This window comes from Dipodomys ordii, unplaced genomic scaffold, assembly GCF_000151885.1.
Source record: "Dipodomys ordii isolate 6190 unplaced genomic scaffold, Dord_2.0 Scaffold1, whole genome shotgun sequence".
In the NCBI taxonomy this organism is placed as follows: Eukaryota; Metazoa; Chordata; class Mammalia; order Rodentia; family Heteromyidae; genus Dipodomys; species Dipodomys ordii.
In genome coordinates this window covers 24544547-24560361 of record NW_012267217.1, presented here as the reverse complement: position 1 = coordinate 24560361, position 15815 = coordinate 24544547, and the positions used below count along the sequence as shown (strand labels likewise).

At 36.3% G+C, this 15815-nt stretch overlaps 1 protein-coding gene across 3 annotated transcripts in view; it reads left to right on the top strand.

Annotated features, from left to right (window-relative positions):
• Nucleotides 1-6342, top strand: part of Zc3h13 (zinc finger CCCH-type containing 13) — a 48931-nt gene extending 42589 nt beyond the window's left edge. For all 3 annotated transcript variants that reach the window (XM_013010428.1, XM_013010420.1, XM_013010436.1), the window contains 2 exons: nt 1528-1691; nt 5492-6342. In XM_013010428.1, the coding sequence (XP_012865882.1) occupies nt 1528-1691; nt 5492-5662 (335 nt within the window). In that variant the 3' untranslated portion in view covers nt 5663-6342. The remainder of the gene's footprint in view (nt 1-1527; nt 1692-5491) is intronic.
• The last annotated feature ends 9473 nt before the right edge of the window (nt 6343-15815 follow it).

Genomic DNA, 15815 nt, shown 5'->3' with positions numbered 1-15815 from the left:
AGCTGACGAGCTTAGGGACAGTGCCAGACCCAAAGTTCAAGCCCCACAACCAGGAGTGGGGGGACAGAATGAAAATTTAGTCATGTGCTCTCAGGAATTTTAAAGGCTTCCTGAAAAAAGTAGTATTTTGTGTCCTGCTGCTATAAATACAGAAAGCCAGGATGCCAATAAAAAGAATATTTTCATAACAGTTTTCAAGGGCCAATGTTCAGTGTAAATTCTATGTACTATATGTATATTTTCAGTTATGTCTATACTTAATGATGGTGCTTTCAAACAGTAGTGAATCACCTGAGGAGCAGCTGCCTTTTTTAAGGTATCCCAGTCCAACCGTGATGATTCTCATTCTGTAGGTGGGATGCATTCCTAAAAGTTCCTCATATGATTCAAATGGCTTCAGAGTTTGAGGACTACTTTGGAATTACAGTTTATATTTACACTTGTTATATACCTAGTGACTAGATGAATTGCATGAAGCTAGTTTCTTGTTAAGTACCTATTCTCATTAATTATGCTTTATAGCCCAGAAAATTCAAATGAATTATGTAATGTAGCCTTGTTTCCTCTTAATCAAAAGTGTTTATTTTTAGATAGATGCTATTCACTAGTTTTATTTCTAACAGTAATCTGTTTGATCTCAGTGTATGAATAGAGACAGTGTTTGTGGCCTGTATTACTCTATAACTTGTAGTTATTTATTTGGATTATTGACTGGTACTGTGTTATTTTTACTTTCTTGATATATTTTCTAACCCAGTTTACTTCAATTAATCAAATCTTTTCTCAGTTCATCTATTTTTTTGCAACCTTGTAAATGTTTTTTCTAACTTAAAGATTGCCCAACAACTTAATCACTTTTCTATCTAACCAATTTGTAGAGGGCACTGTCTTGAGTTTTATTACGTTATATTATATTTACATATATAACATCATGTCTTTTTTGTTGGTGGTGGTGGTAGTTGTGGGTCTTGAACTCTGAGCCTGGGTGCTATCCCTGAGCTCTTTAGCTCAAGGCAAGCACTCTACCACTTGAGCCACAGCACCACTTCCAGTTATCTGGTGGTTAATTGGACATTCCTGCCCAGCTGGCTTTGAATCACGATACAGATCTCAGCCTTCTGAGCAGCTAGGATTATAGGCGTAAGCCACTGGCGCCAGGTGACATCATGTCTTTCTATATAATAAAGTTCTAAAATTTAGAACTTGTAGTAATAGATGGTAAAGAACATACTGAATTTAATTTCAATAATTCTTCTGAAACTTCTCAGTAATCAATGTCTACATTCTATCTCCAAAGTCTGCTTTTCTTATATCTTAAAACTAAAGTTGCTATCAGAATATTTATTTAAAGCTAGCAACATAACTATATGTTGACAGCCTTTCACAGAGAATGTCACCTTAAATATAAAATAATTTTCACCAATATTGCTAACTTAAATAAAGGATAAAATCATGAAATATTCATTTGAGTTGTTGATAACACTTTCCATTTTAAGAAAACTTAAAATATGCTTTTTGTATTGAAAGATGCAGAGAATCTTTTTGAACATGAACTGGGGGCTCTCAATATGGCTGCATTACTACGGAAAGAAGAAAGAGCAAGTCTTCTCAGCAATCTTGGACCCTGTTGTAAAGCCCTGTGCTTCAGGCGGGATTCTGCAATCCGAAAGCAGCTTGTTAAGAATGAGAAGGTACTGTTGCTTCCTTGAGGAAAAATGCAAAGTGCAGGACACAAATGGCACTTTTTTTTGCATTTGATTGCTTGAAAAAGAGAAGTTATAGTCTGACCCACTTTTTTGAATTTGGTTTCTAGTCTTTTGGACATGTAAAGAAAGAATTATATTAAAATTTATAATACATTTTTTTCACTTCAGTATTGATGAATGGGTATTTTGAATGACAATTATTCAAAATTTCATGCAAAAAGTTTTAAATATTCATTCTGTGAAAGCTTTTACATTTGTGAAAAAGCTTTTTTAGATAAGTAAACACTGGAAATTTATCTACATTGAAGACCAAGAAAAAACAATTTCAGATAGAGTGGTGAGGATGGTTATAGGAATGGTGTTCATGCACCAAGGTGGAGGAGAGGTAAATTAATTAAAGGGAATATACATAAGCAGCTACTGGAGAATAGCCATTGACAACTAAGAGAAATATAAATTAGTGTAGCTTTGAAAAATATCTTTTAAGAAATTGAAAACATCTTAGGCTGTTAAAGTTAGAAAACAGATTTTAATTTTAGAATGTGGCAAGCATGCATAGTGTGACAAAAGAAAGTTGGTTTTAAAAAATTAGAAAAAGGGACTGGGAAGGTGGCTCAGTGGAAGAGTGCTTGCCTTGCATGCATGAGGCCCTGGGTTCTGTTCCTCAGCACCACATAAGCAGAAAAAGCCAGAAGTGGCACTGTGGCTCAAGTGGTAGAGTGCTAGCCTTGAGCTAAAGAGCTGAGGGACAGCACCCAGGCCCAGAGTTCAGGCCCCATGACTGGCCCCATGCTCACACTTATAATCCTAGCTACTCAGGAGGCTGAGATCCGAGGATCACAGTTTGAAGCCAGCCTGGGCAGGTAAGTTGTATGAGACTCTTTATCTCCACTTGAATACCAGAAAACTGGAAGTGGTGTTATAGCTCAAAGTGATAGAGCACTAGCCATGAGTAAAAAAGCTCAAAGGCAGTGCCCAGGTCCTGAGTTCAAGTCCCACAACTGACAAAAAAGAAAGAAAGAGAGAGAGAGAGAAAGAAAGGAAGGAAGGAAGGAAGGAAGGGAGGGAGGAAAGGAAGGAAGGGAGGCAGACAGACAGACATAAACTTAGTAACTTTTTAAGTAGTAAGATTTTTCTACAGCTTTTTTTCTTTAAAATTTTTATCAACTTTTGTTGGGGCAGTACTAGAATTTGAATTCAGTGCTTTGTCAGAATTACTTTGGACAGAATTGTTTTGATCATTCTCCTTTGAGCATGCACTTAATATCTCTTTATTCTTTTGTCTGTGTATCCATTGCAGCATTCCTCAATTCCACCTTTCTCTGAGTGAATTGAGCCCCCATGCCCTAGGCATGTGTGTAATCAGTTACCTTCTCTGTACGCTAGAAATACGTTATCACCAGTTTTAGTATTAAATTGAAAATATCACTTACACCATTTTCTGTTCGGTTCAGATAAGAAATGCCAGTTAAGAAAGTGTATAATCTTACCAGAATCCTGCCCCTTTTGTATAAAAAGTACTTTTTAATCTTTGTAGGTTCCTCCTGTGACATATGATAATGTTCCTCAAAAATTGTAATAACCGGGCTGGGAAGGTGGCTCAGTGGTAGAGCGCTTGCCTTGCATGCCTGAGACCCTGGGTTCGATTCCTCAGCACCACATAAGCAAAAAGAAAAAAGCCGGAAGTGGTGCTGTGGCTCAAGTGGTAGAGTGCTAGCCTTGAGCTCAAGAGCTGAGGGACAGCGCCCAGGCCCAGAGTTCAGGCCCATGACCAGACCAAAAAAAAAAAATTGTAATAACCAAGAGCATCCCTTACAATGTTCAGAACTTTCTAACCCTTCAGTATAAGACATGTATGCATGTGCATGTGTGTGTACCTGCACACACACATACAACATCAAAGAAATTAATGATACAAACAGCACAGTGTGAAGCACGTTATTAGAAGTTTTAATGGCACATTATAAATATGCTATAAAAAGAATTTTCAAATTTCAGATTACTCTGTTAAAAATATCAGCACAAACCAGGTATGGTATTACATGTTTGCATAGGGTGAGAGATACACAGTGAGTGAGTGAGTAGAAAAGGAAATAACTAAAGAAGAATTTTATATGCTAGATAGCCTTGTGAAAAATGTTAAGAAAAACAAAAGCATTTAACTTGTGTATGTTAAGTATATAAAAACTACTATGTATTTCAGAGAATTTAGGTAGAGGATACGAAAAGAACACAGCCATCATAAATTATTTTAAGTATCATTTAAAAACAGTATATAGATTTTATAGCAATAGCATAGTAGAAATGGATTAAATTAAAAATTTAAAAATAGAGCACATTAGTAAAATCTAAAGTTGATTCTCCAAAGAAATGAATAAAATTGATAATCTCCTAGCCACGATTGACAAAAAAAAAGAAAAACATCAATGATCATTATTGGGAATGAAAGTAGAGGTATTACTGTGTATTCTACACATTTTAGAAGTATAAGGGGGCAGATGATATGGTTCAGTGGTACAGGTCAGTTTCTAGTGAAAAAAACATCAACATCAAAAAAAGGGATACTATGAATAAATTTGTACACATAATAATTCGATAACTTAGAGGAAATGGGTTGAATGTGTTAAAGCTTTAGAGCCCTTTAAAGTCACAGACTATCAGAAGTATAAAAGTAATCATGTAAAACCTAAAAGGTTTTTTTTTTTTTTTTTTGATCAGTCATGGGGTTGAACTCTGGGCCTGGTCACTGTCCCTCAGTTCTTTAGCTCAAGGCTAGTGCTCTACCACTTGAGCCACAGCGCCACTTCCTGTTTTCTGTGTGGTTTATTGGAGACAAGTCTTATGGACTTTCCTGCCTGGGCTGGCTTTGAACTGGAATCATCAGATCTCAGACTCCTGAGTAGCTAGGATTACAGGTATGAGCCACCAGTGCCAGGCCCCTAAAAGGTTCTATATCTTTTTTTTTTTTTTGGTCAGTCCTAGGGCTTGAACTCAAAGCCTGGGTGCTGTCCCTAAGCTCTTTTGCTGAAACCTGGTGCTCTACCACTTAAAACCATAGCTCTGCTTCCAGTTTCCTGGTGGTTAATTAGAGGTAAGAGTCTCACAGTTTCCTGCCCAGGCTGGCTTCGAGCTGCTATCCTCAGATCTTAGCCTCCTGAGTAGTTAGGCTTACAGGCATGAGCCACCAGCACCTAGCGCTATATCTACTTTTTAAAGTTGGATTTTTAGTTTGAAATTTTATGAAAGAGGAACCTTCAGTTCTAGAGTTGTTCCATTAGCAAAGTTACCAAACACTGAAAGTAGAAATAACACCAGTTCTTCACAACAGAAGTGTTTCCAACTCAGTTTATGAGTCTGGCATTACAAACATATCATGCGAGAACATTATAAATCATCATCTCTTATGAAGATGGACATGAAAATCCTCAAAAGTAGTAAGAAATCAAATCTAGCAATTTATAAAAGTGTATGTATAAATATATAGCAATATATAAATATATAACCAAATACGAGAATGAGAAAGTACCTCAGTATACTGAACTTACTTGAAGTAACACACTTATTGACTGATTAAAGAAGAAAAAAAATACGTGATTGTATCAGTCAACACAGTAAAAGCACAAAATAAGCTGATATTTATCATGTATCTGACAATTATAGAATTTTCATCAAGTTATCATTAGAAGTGTTTTATAGCTTTGATAATTTTAGTGACAGTGCACTTGTTTTATCCACTGTCAACTAATAATACATCTTTTCTTGCTCATTTTTGTTTCTCCAAATAGGGTACAGTAAAGCAAGCTTATACAAATGCTCCAGTGGTAGACAATGAATTACTGCGGTTGAGTCTTCGGTTATTTAAGCGGAAGACTACTTGTCACGTCCCTGGACAAGAAAAGGCTGAAGATAATAAACTGGCACAGTCCAATATCCCACAGGAACTGTGTGTATCTTAAAGACCGAAGTTCAGTATGATGTTTGTGGTATTGTCCTCCTTGTACAGTGCATTTTTTTCAGAGCTCTTTGATTTGAAAAAGATTATTAGTGACAAAGGCAGAAAAGTCTTATCAGCCATGCTAAGGGTGAAGAACTTTGATCTGTAGAGACACTAGTTTTGACCAACTTAAGATTTACAATGATTTTTTTACAGCAATTGATACTCATGCAAAATAATGTGAAAGCATCTAAATTTAGTAGTTTAGTCTGTACCTTTTGTGAAAGCTGAAGATTTTGGAAATTGGTTGTCACCGCTCTTCCAGCTTGTGAATATTTTTTATGAAATGGAACCACTGATTTATATTCTGGATCATCCTTACAGAAACTGATTTTATTCAGAAGCAAGGTGTTCATCAAAGTAACTGCACACATTGTACAGCACCATATTATATGGAACATTTGGAAGGGAATGTTCGTCTAGCATAGTGTATTTAGGCAAATCCCCATCAGGAGAAATCCAGATTTTTTTCTCCTTTTAAAAGTTCTAAAAACATGGGTCTTCGATTTTTTTTTTAATGTGTGTACATTCTTACAGTGTATATTGGATATCTTTGGATTCTGAATGGGTTTTTTGTCTGGTTGTTCATCAGAGACTATGTACTATTTTTATTTTTAATAAATGTACCTCCCTTTTTCTTGTTCTTGATTTACTTTACCTTTAGTAACCATATTCCTGATATTCTAAAACACGCATTATCATCACTAGTTTCATACTTCAGATGTTTTCCTGCTGTATTCTTACTGGACAGCTGATGGAACAGTGTAATACAAGTTGAGAGATACTTGAAGTACAGCTCAGTGATTCCTAAAACAAGCCAAGACTTAGCAAACCTATTTAGTATTTAAATGCTACCTTTACATGTTTCACTGCTGTATTGCCTTTCGTTATATTCAACTGCCTCCATGTTATACTATGGAATTGTTTTAAAGTTGCAGAATATTTTCTTTGTTCTTTTTACCCATTTAACTTATGAAGTAGATTCTTTAAGAGGATTTGAAATTGACTACAAGCTGTACAACTTGTAAGCCAAATAGTAATAATAGGAGTAGGAGAAGTAAAGGAAACCAGTCAAAATTTTTAATTTGATCATGGCCTTTCACAGGTTTTTGTTAAAACTGTAAGCCTATGCTACCAATCTTTAATTTTAAATTTTCCTCTCTTAAAGGTTATATAATGACACTGGTATAAAATTTGTGTTCATTTCAAGAAACATTTATTATACAGCAAATTTGTACATGATATCTAGTAAAGGAAATAATTTATTTTCTAATGACTTTGAAAGCATGTATAAGAAAATTGCAACTAGGAGAAAAAAAGTAATTAAATTTTCCTGTTGTCCTTTTCCTAAATATTTTGAATAAAAAAGAAAGAAAATTATGATCTTGGAAACTGAATGCCCTTTAAGAAACCATTTCTGATTATAGAGGAGAATACTGTTTTCTGTAGCATAAAGATATAAAATCTGGAAAACATTAAATATAAAACAGAGTCTTAGACCATCTAATACCCATAATGGTTCCTCTTGTCCACTGACTTGGAGAATTTTTCCAAATTATTTATACCATGTAGTTAAATCTGTTGGGTTTTTTTTTTTTTTTTTGCTGGTAGTGGGTCTTGAACTCAGCCTGAGCGCTGTCCCTCAGCTCTTCAGCTCAAGGCTACCACTTGAGCCACAGTGCCACTTCTGGCTTTTCCTGTTTATGTGATGCTGAGGAATCAAACCCAGGGCCTCATGCATGCAAGGCAAGCACTGTACCACTGAGCTACTTTCCTAGCCCCTGTTGCATTTTTTTTAATTTTAATTTTTTTGTTCATTGTTTTTTTTTCATTGTTCACTTGGCCTAAGTATTCAGAGCCTCATGTTCCCAGGGATAATTAAGTCTCGGGTATGTTATTTTTATTATTTAAGTAGTTATACAAAGGAGGTGCCAGTTAGCAAACTAGTTTTTGAATACAATATATCTTGATCACTGTCACCCCTTTCAACATTCTCACCTATCCCTCCTCTACCCACTTCTTACCTTACTCTTATTAATTTTATAGGATATATATTGGATTCTCTCCTTTTATTTTTTTATTTTTAGATGACATTGGGGCTTGAACTCTGGGGCTTACTAATTATTTAGACACTCTTATTCTGGATACACATCTTCAGCCCTGTGTTTGTCATTTTTTCTGGTTATTTTTAGCTGGAGTCTACTCCTTGGGTGAGTCACATATGTCAGGCTTCCTGCCTTTGCTGGGATGACAGTTTCTGGCACCACTGTATGTGGGGCGAGGGGACAAAGTAGAAGGTACTTTGTTTATACTGGTGGGCTACACAGTGGATGATTACCAAAGACTGAGCTCTGATTAGAGCTGAGATCAGCCTGATATACTTGGAAAGGGGCAGGAGGAGTGGGTAATGTAGAAAGTACTGAGACAGTCAGTGTTTAGAAGAACAAAATGGGACTTTGGGCCCCTTGGAAAAGAGGAACTAATACCCTTTCCTTCAAGAGAGAGTTATAAAATAGTTGGCCACACACAGGCATTTACAATCTGTTAAGAAACAAAAGTTACGAATTGATTACAAAAATACAGTTCTAGGAGCCTGTTCAGTAGCATTAGTCTTGTTAGCAACTTAGCACAGTCTGTGGTAAACCACAAAGTTGTTAGTGATAGACAAAGCTGCTAGTGTGGCAAACTTGAGTAAGGGGGAGTATTCTTTTTCTTTTTACTGAAAGTGAGAAACAGGTAAATTCTAGAAATTCATAAATTTAACCCAGTCACCACCATGTCAAGATTCCCATTGAGAAAAAATGCACTTTGTGCCTGGGCTAGCCTTGTAATCTCCCAAATAGTCAGTATCCAAATAGCTAGAATAATTGTGAGCTACCAGCACCCAGCTTCACTGCTTTGGTTTTAAACCTCAATATTACCCTATATTAAAGTTCTAAAGCAAATCTTTAGATTGAGTTTTTCATTAAAACTCAAGCCATAAAGTCTCCATCAAATCAGTATGTCTGAAAATTGCCTAGTCTATAAAGTATTTGCTAGTACACTTGAAGGTCTTTTGTCTCATAAGTTTGCCTGTTCATTATAATTGTAAAACTGGATTGAAGTTGTAAATAGAGAAGGAGCAGAAGTATTTCTGCAATCCAAAATAAATGAACGTTGACACAATTAGATAGCAGTCAAATGTTTGATTTATTTTTGCAGCCCTCATTGTTTAGTAAAGTACTGTTAAGAACAAATGTTTATTTCACAGAAATTTGTAAGTATGTCTAAGTAGTAATTTAATAATATGTTAGAAAGTCTGACCTGTAACTTCTCTTTACTCTGAGCAGGTTATCTGATACAGGTTTACTTTGATACAGGTTATCTTCTCTATCTTCCTCATGGCTTGGTTAGAATTTTGTGGTTTTTCCTTGTCAACTTGAACATTTATGGTATCAGCAAAATATCCTACTTTGTTCCTTACAGTTGTTTTTTCAGGGTTTTTTTGTTTGTTTGTTTTTGTTTTTTGCTGGTCCTGGAGCTTGAATTCAGGGCCTAGGCACTATCCCTTGAGTCTCTTTGTGCTCAAGGCTAGTGCTCTACCGCTTGAGCCACAGCACTGCTTCTGGTTTTCTGAGTAGTTTATTGGAGATAAGAGTCTCATGGACTTTCTTGCCCAGGCAGGCTTTGAACTGTGCTCCTCAGATCTCAGCCTCCTGAGTAGCTAGGATGACAGACATGAGCCATCAGTGCCCAGCCTGTTCCTTACAATTTTAAGTAAAGATAAAGTATAAAGTAACAGTTGTTAATGATGCTTTTAAATCTGAGAGTAAAGAACTACTAACTAAACTGTAGCTTGCAATTTTAAGAGGTTCATGAGACTAGAGATAGAGTACTTGTTTAACATAAGGGTCTGGATTCAAGTCAGCATAGGAAAAAAGGGTGGATCTGTGTTTATGTTGTATGCATATTTACCTACTTACATATGTATTCATATACATAGCTGTAATTTTTTCTGTGTATGTGTATACATTAAAAAGGTATATGAACCTCTCCCATTCTACAAAGTATTTCCTTCTGTTGATTTTCTGACAGAAGTGATCTAGCTCTTTTAAGATACTGTTCAAATTTAAACTTGGATTTGCCTAAATTTTCCCTTTCAAAAGTCTTTAATAAATTTCCATTATTCAGTAGTTTCATTAATCTTTCCATTTGACTAAGTATTTTGAAAGCTTAAAAGTTTTGGTGCCAAGCGCTGGTGGCTTATGCCTATAATCCTAGCTACTGAGGAGGCTGAGATCTGAAGGTCACTATTTGAAGCCAACCTGGGCAGGAAAAGCTGTGAGACTCTTATCTCCAGTTAACCACCAGAAAACAGGAAGTGGTGCTGTGGCTCAAAGTGGTAGCTCTCCTTGAACAAAAAGAGCTCAGGAATAGTGCCCATACCCTGAGTTCTAGCCCCACAACTGACCAAAAAAAAAAAAAAAAGTTTGGTAAGTAACTTTCTACATGACTTTCTAGACACAATTTACCACTGAATTGAGATTATCTCTTTAAGTTTATATTTTCTATCATGTTGCCTTGATACACATTTTTGTGGACTCCATCACTTTGAACAGCTTAGGTATAGATAGAAAGTGAACAGATGCTGAGTAAAATTTCAAATTGCAATGCTTGTGATGGCATGGAGGTTGTCAGTAGGGAACTATTTTCAAGCACTGATGGTCTTGTGAATGAGCTGAGATTGAGAAAGTGAAATCAGTTAACTATCAGGTAAAAGCATTTCAAGCAGATTGCTTGGAATATGCAAAAACCTGAGCTTTGATACATTGTAAGACTGAAATACAAGTATTGTTACACATTAGATGTGAGTGATGCTAAAGAGAAGATCTAGAACCAGTATTGGAAATGTTCGGTAAGTACCTTGCCCAATACGATAGCAAGGAACTTTGTGTGACTGGTTCTAACACTTAAATTATGACAGAAATTGAGTTTTTAATTTTAAATAGCTACCATTTAGGGTATCGTAGCTCTAACTCTTGGCCAAGACTTAGGGAATTTAAAAATATTTCCAGAAGTTAGCACGTGAATTCTTTTTTAAGTTTTAGTTTAATGTTTTATTTCCTATTTATGATGAGGTACTGATTTACTTACTTAGAATAAACACAAATTACTAAATGTATCAGGTAGTATTGAGATAGAACAAAAATGATAGGCAAATAAGTTCAGAATGTGCAGGCTGCATATGAAGTTGGCATTTTATTTAAAAGCAACTAGTAGAAACAAAAAATATGGAACAGGTAGGACAAATTTAAAATATATAGTTGTAAACAAATAACTACATGAAAATAGATTAAGCATTCCAATTAAAGACAGACTGTTAAAATCTTTATCTTTCCAGGAAACTAGTTATATTTTGCTTACAAGGGAAAGGAAAAGATGGGGAAAATATTTAAACATCAAGAAAACACATTTTACTGTTCCTGTATTTTTTTGGGGGGGGGAGGGTCCAGTCGTGGGACCTGAACTCTGGGCCTGGGCGCTGTCCCTCAGCTCTTCAGCTCAAGGCTAGTGCTCTGCCACTTGAGCCATAGCGCCACTTCCAGCTTTTTTCTATTTGTTTATGTGGTGCTGAGGAATCGAACCCAGGGCCTCAGGCATGCAAGGCAAGCACTCTACCACTGAGCCACCTTCCCAGCCCCTACCTGAGTACCTTCTTAGGTACTCATGACAACTACTTTTGTGTGTCCTGGCACAACAGCACTTATGCCTGTTGGGGGCTGCTTCCTCTGCCTTGAATACCACTGCCTGCTCATCATCTTCCCAGGACCTCTTTTCCCTGTTAAGTTTGTATTTGTTAGATAAATCCAGTGCCACTTCTTAGGTGGAGCTTCTTATTCCAAACTAACCATTCTCTCCCTAGTTTTTGTGTATAGCACACCTAACAGTACATTATATATTTTTTACAATCTGCTTCATATAGATAGTTGTATGTCAGCTTTTCTCAAAACTATGTTTTGAGACATTAAAATGTAGTTTGAGCAGTCAGCACCTCATGAACTGGATAGCTCCATAAAGTCCCATCTAGGAAGTGGTTCTGTACTACACTAACAGGTAGAGAAAGGTTCACAGAACCAATATAGAAGTTTGACAAAGAATGTATTTGACCAATGTTGGAGCTTATGCCTTATCCTTGTGAGATGTTCAAAACAATATAGTAATTGCCTAGATGGCCATTTCTGACTAAGCTTAAGTTTCTTTGTTTAAATTTTGAATTCAGTTTGGATTTATAAATAAGAATCCAGGGTGCTGACATCACCTGACTTCAGATCCATGTGTATGTTTGTGTGGGTATGTTTCTGGGAATCAAGCTCAGAGCTTTATGCAAGCACTCTATCCCAATAGTGTTGTTTTTAATGTAAGCACTCTACCCCTATAAGATCTTTTTCTTTTCTTTCCTTTTTCTGAAGGGTTTTAGAGATAGCACCCAGAGTCTAGTGCATGCTATGCAATTGCTCTACCACTTAGCTATATTCTCAGGCCACCCAGGAATCATTTTTAATTGACATGAAGTACTCATTCCCACTCTTTGAGAAGAGTGAATAGCTTTTTATTTGACCATTATGAATGTTCAAACATTTATTAAATCAAGTGGCAGATTAAGTAAACATGCCCACTATATCATGCAATTTATATTATAGCAGATTTCTACCTCTGGGGAAAGGGGAGAGAGGCTGTGACAGAATCATCATTGGGCAGGTTCTAGTTGCGGCCACTTTAGACTTTCATGCTTTACCTGTGGCTTTTTCCTCCATATGAAGACATAATTGTAAATCTTAGACAGTTCTAAGATTTCATTAATTTTTACTCCTGTTCTCAGATTTCAGCTTCAAGTTGTGTTATTCTGTGTCAATTCAATTTCTTAAAGCCTTGATTAACAACAACAATGAGTTGTTTTAAAATTAAAACTAGTACAGTTTTTCCTTTTGTGGCTTTAGTCATCTCCGTTTTTATCTTGTTCTTGCTCTCTTGGGCACCCCATGGATAGAAGCCAATTCTCTTTTTGTATTGCTGTCTTCAGTGCAGTACTTAAGGATTCATTTCAACTGTCATCAAGGGCAATTGGAGGCAGCTATAACCTTTGCTAAAATTGTTCCTGTGGTTAACCAGCTGCCTGAAACATTCACTACCACAGATTCCACTGAAGGAAGTTACCTAGCAAACCTGCTTTCTACCACTCGAGCAGGATTAGAGAATATTACCTACTTAATCTTTGTGTTGTGCCAATAGGGATATTAAATGAGTTCAACATTGAATTGGATTGTTCATAGAGAATGTGAATTCCCTAAAGCACAAATGGGGTCAGGTTTCCTGTTAAAATTAGTCATTGGCTGGGAGCTGGTGGCTCAAGCCTGTAATCCTAACCAGGAGGCTGAGATCTAAGGATTGGGGTTCAAAGCCAGCATGGGCAGTAAAGTCCATGAAGCTTGTGTCCAATAAACTACTCAGAAAAAGCTGTAAGTGGTGCAATGGCTCAAATGGTAGAGTGCTAGCCTTGAGCACAAAGAGGCTCAGGGACAGCCCCCTCCCTGCATTCAAGCCCCAAGGACCAAAAAAACCTGTTATTTTGAAGTTAAAAAAGGCTAAATGATAATTGCAAAATAACATTTTTAGTGACTTTATGTGAAATATTATAACCATTCCTCCAGAAGCTCTTTGCCAGTTCCTTTAGAAAAGAATCTTATAAATCCTATGTTACAAATTTTTAAATAGACTATTTTCACATAAGACTCCTCTGGGTATGACATAAACCTGTAGCACTTATCTTTAGCAAGCATATTTTGGCAAGGATGGAAAATATCACATGCCTGTAGCATTGTTATCCAATCAAGAGCCCTTATGTTTAAAAAAAAAAATCCACCCAAACTGTAAGATTGTACTCAAAGATCATGTTAGAAGGAGGGGGAGGGAGAGAGAGAAGAGAGTTCCATTTACCTGCACTGCTATCCTTGGGTTTCATGGAGAGGCCTCAGTTAGTCAAGCATTCCTGTGAGTAGTAACTAGTTTATCTGAACAGTGTATCCCAGGACCTTTTTGCTGTTTCCGTTCTCCTGTGAATTGGACCAAACATTTATAGAAACACAAAACGACTAGGTTGTGTCAGGATGGGGTCCCCCTGACCAGTCTGGACTAGATATACAGGAAGATTTCATGATTTCATAAAAACAAATAGTGGATTTACAGCTATTTGACAAATGAAGTCTGGCCTGTCCCATTGCTCATACACATTGTCTAATTGCTGGCCACTCTTGCCATGTTTGCTTCTCTTGTTCTTGTTCTAAAAATCATCTATGTGGAAATGTGTTTCTTTCCTCTTTATTTCATTTTGTGGGAAAACAAAATGTTCTCCAGTTATGACACATAGGATGGTAGGAGGAATTTCTTTGATCTTGAATGTATTTTGTATACATAAATTGAAAGTTACTTCAATTATGAATTTTTTTATTCCTGTTGATGCATAATGTTGAGTAAGCCTTTTTGTAATCATGGGAACCGTTTTAATCATGAGAATTGAAATAAACCTGCTGAGCACAAATAATAACTGACTTTAATGTCTCTAGCAATAGATTCATAAAATGCATTAAAACACAAGTTTGAATAATGAATCCTCTGAAATCCAAGTGCATACATATTGACATGGTAGATGTGCTGGTTTTAGACTTACTCATTTGGAAATAGTTTTAAACACTGGAAGTTGTAAGTGAAAAGTAGGTAAAAATAATAATAATAATAATAATAATAATAATGAAACCAAAGAGACCTCAGCCTTGTCTTATCCACAAGGAGGCTGAATTTATACTTTTATTTTAATAAAAATCCCAAATGCCAACGGCTTTATGGATAACATTAAGACAATTGATAAGCTACTTATTTTTGTAGCTTACATACTATTGTCCTGTGTATGATGTGCTTTGTCTTAGAGGTACATCCTGTCTTAACACTATTACCACCAGAGAAAGCTAAACAGTGAAGGATACTGCTCAGGAAAGAGGGAATGTCTACTCAGCTCCTCAGTAACTCCCAGATCCAACAGAAAGCATGTAATATAACAGTCCTCGACTACTATCTACATCTACTCTTTCATTGGATTTTGCACAATGATAATAGTTGAGTCCTTCCTATAATTCCTTCATTGTCCACCAGAAGTCTCTCAGAAAGAGAAGCAATCATTCAGCTAGTAGTGTGGGTCGGGGGTGCAGGGACTGCCTAGCAAATACAGAGTAGTACAGAAAGAATTATTTGATCACTATGAAGTATAATTGTTTGCTTTTTAATAATTTTTATTAAGATTAAGTGATAACAAATTTTACAAACTTCACAGTATTGTGAGATAGTGAAACTTAAGGTCACAAATCCATTTTAACCTTCACAAGGCAAATTGTCATTATCATAGTCTATAATGTTTGTGCATTCTATGAGCTTTGACAATACAACTATTTCTTTCACATCAGGTGATATGTACATTTCTTTCCTTTTGCTTAGGTAAGCTGTTCCCTCTTTCCCTCTCATTCCCTCCCTCCCATTGCTACCCTTGAGTTGCTTAGTTCATTTTCATCAGTGTCCAGTGCAGCTGATAGGCTGCTCTGTTGTATATTTTCCTGTTTCCCTCTGATTCTGTGCTCTCCTAGCTTCCCTCAGATGTGTGCATGTATATATGTGTGTGTGTGTGTGTGTGTGTGTGTGTGTATATATATATATATATATATATATATATATCCCATATATGTGGTCAACAACATGGTTATTTAGTAATGATACGACAGGATGAGTGGAGGTCCTTTGTTTTTTGAGTCCTGTTTACTTTGTCATAACTCCTTGCATTTTGCATTTAACATCCACATAGCAGGGAGACCATGTGCCGTGAGACCATGTGAAGTGAGCTCTTGGCTCACTTCACTCAAAATGATTTTGTCCTTTCTAATGGCTGCATAACATTCCATTGTATAGAGGTACCACAATTTTTGGATCCATTCATCTGTAGTGGGGCATCTGTTTTGTTTCCATATTTTGGCTATTGTGAACAGTGCTGCAATAAACATGGAGGTGCATGTACCTTTGTATCCTGGTTCCTATTG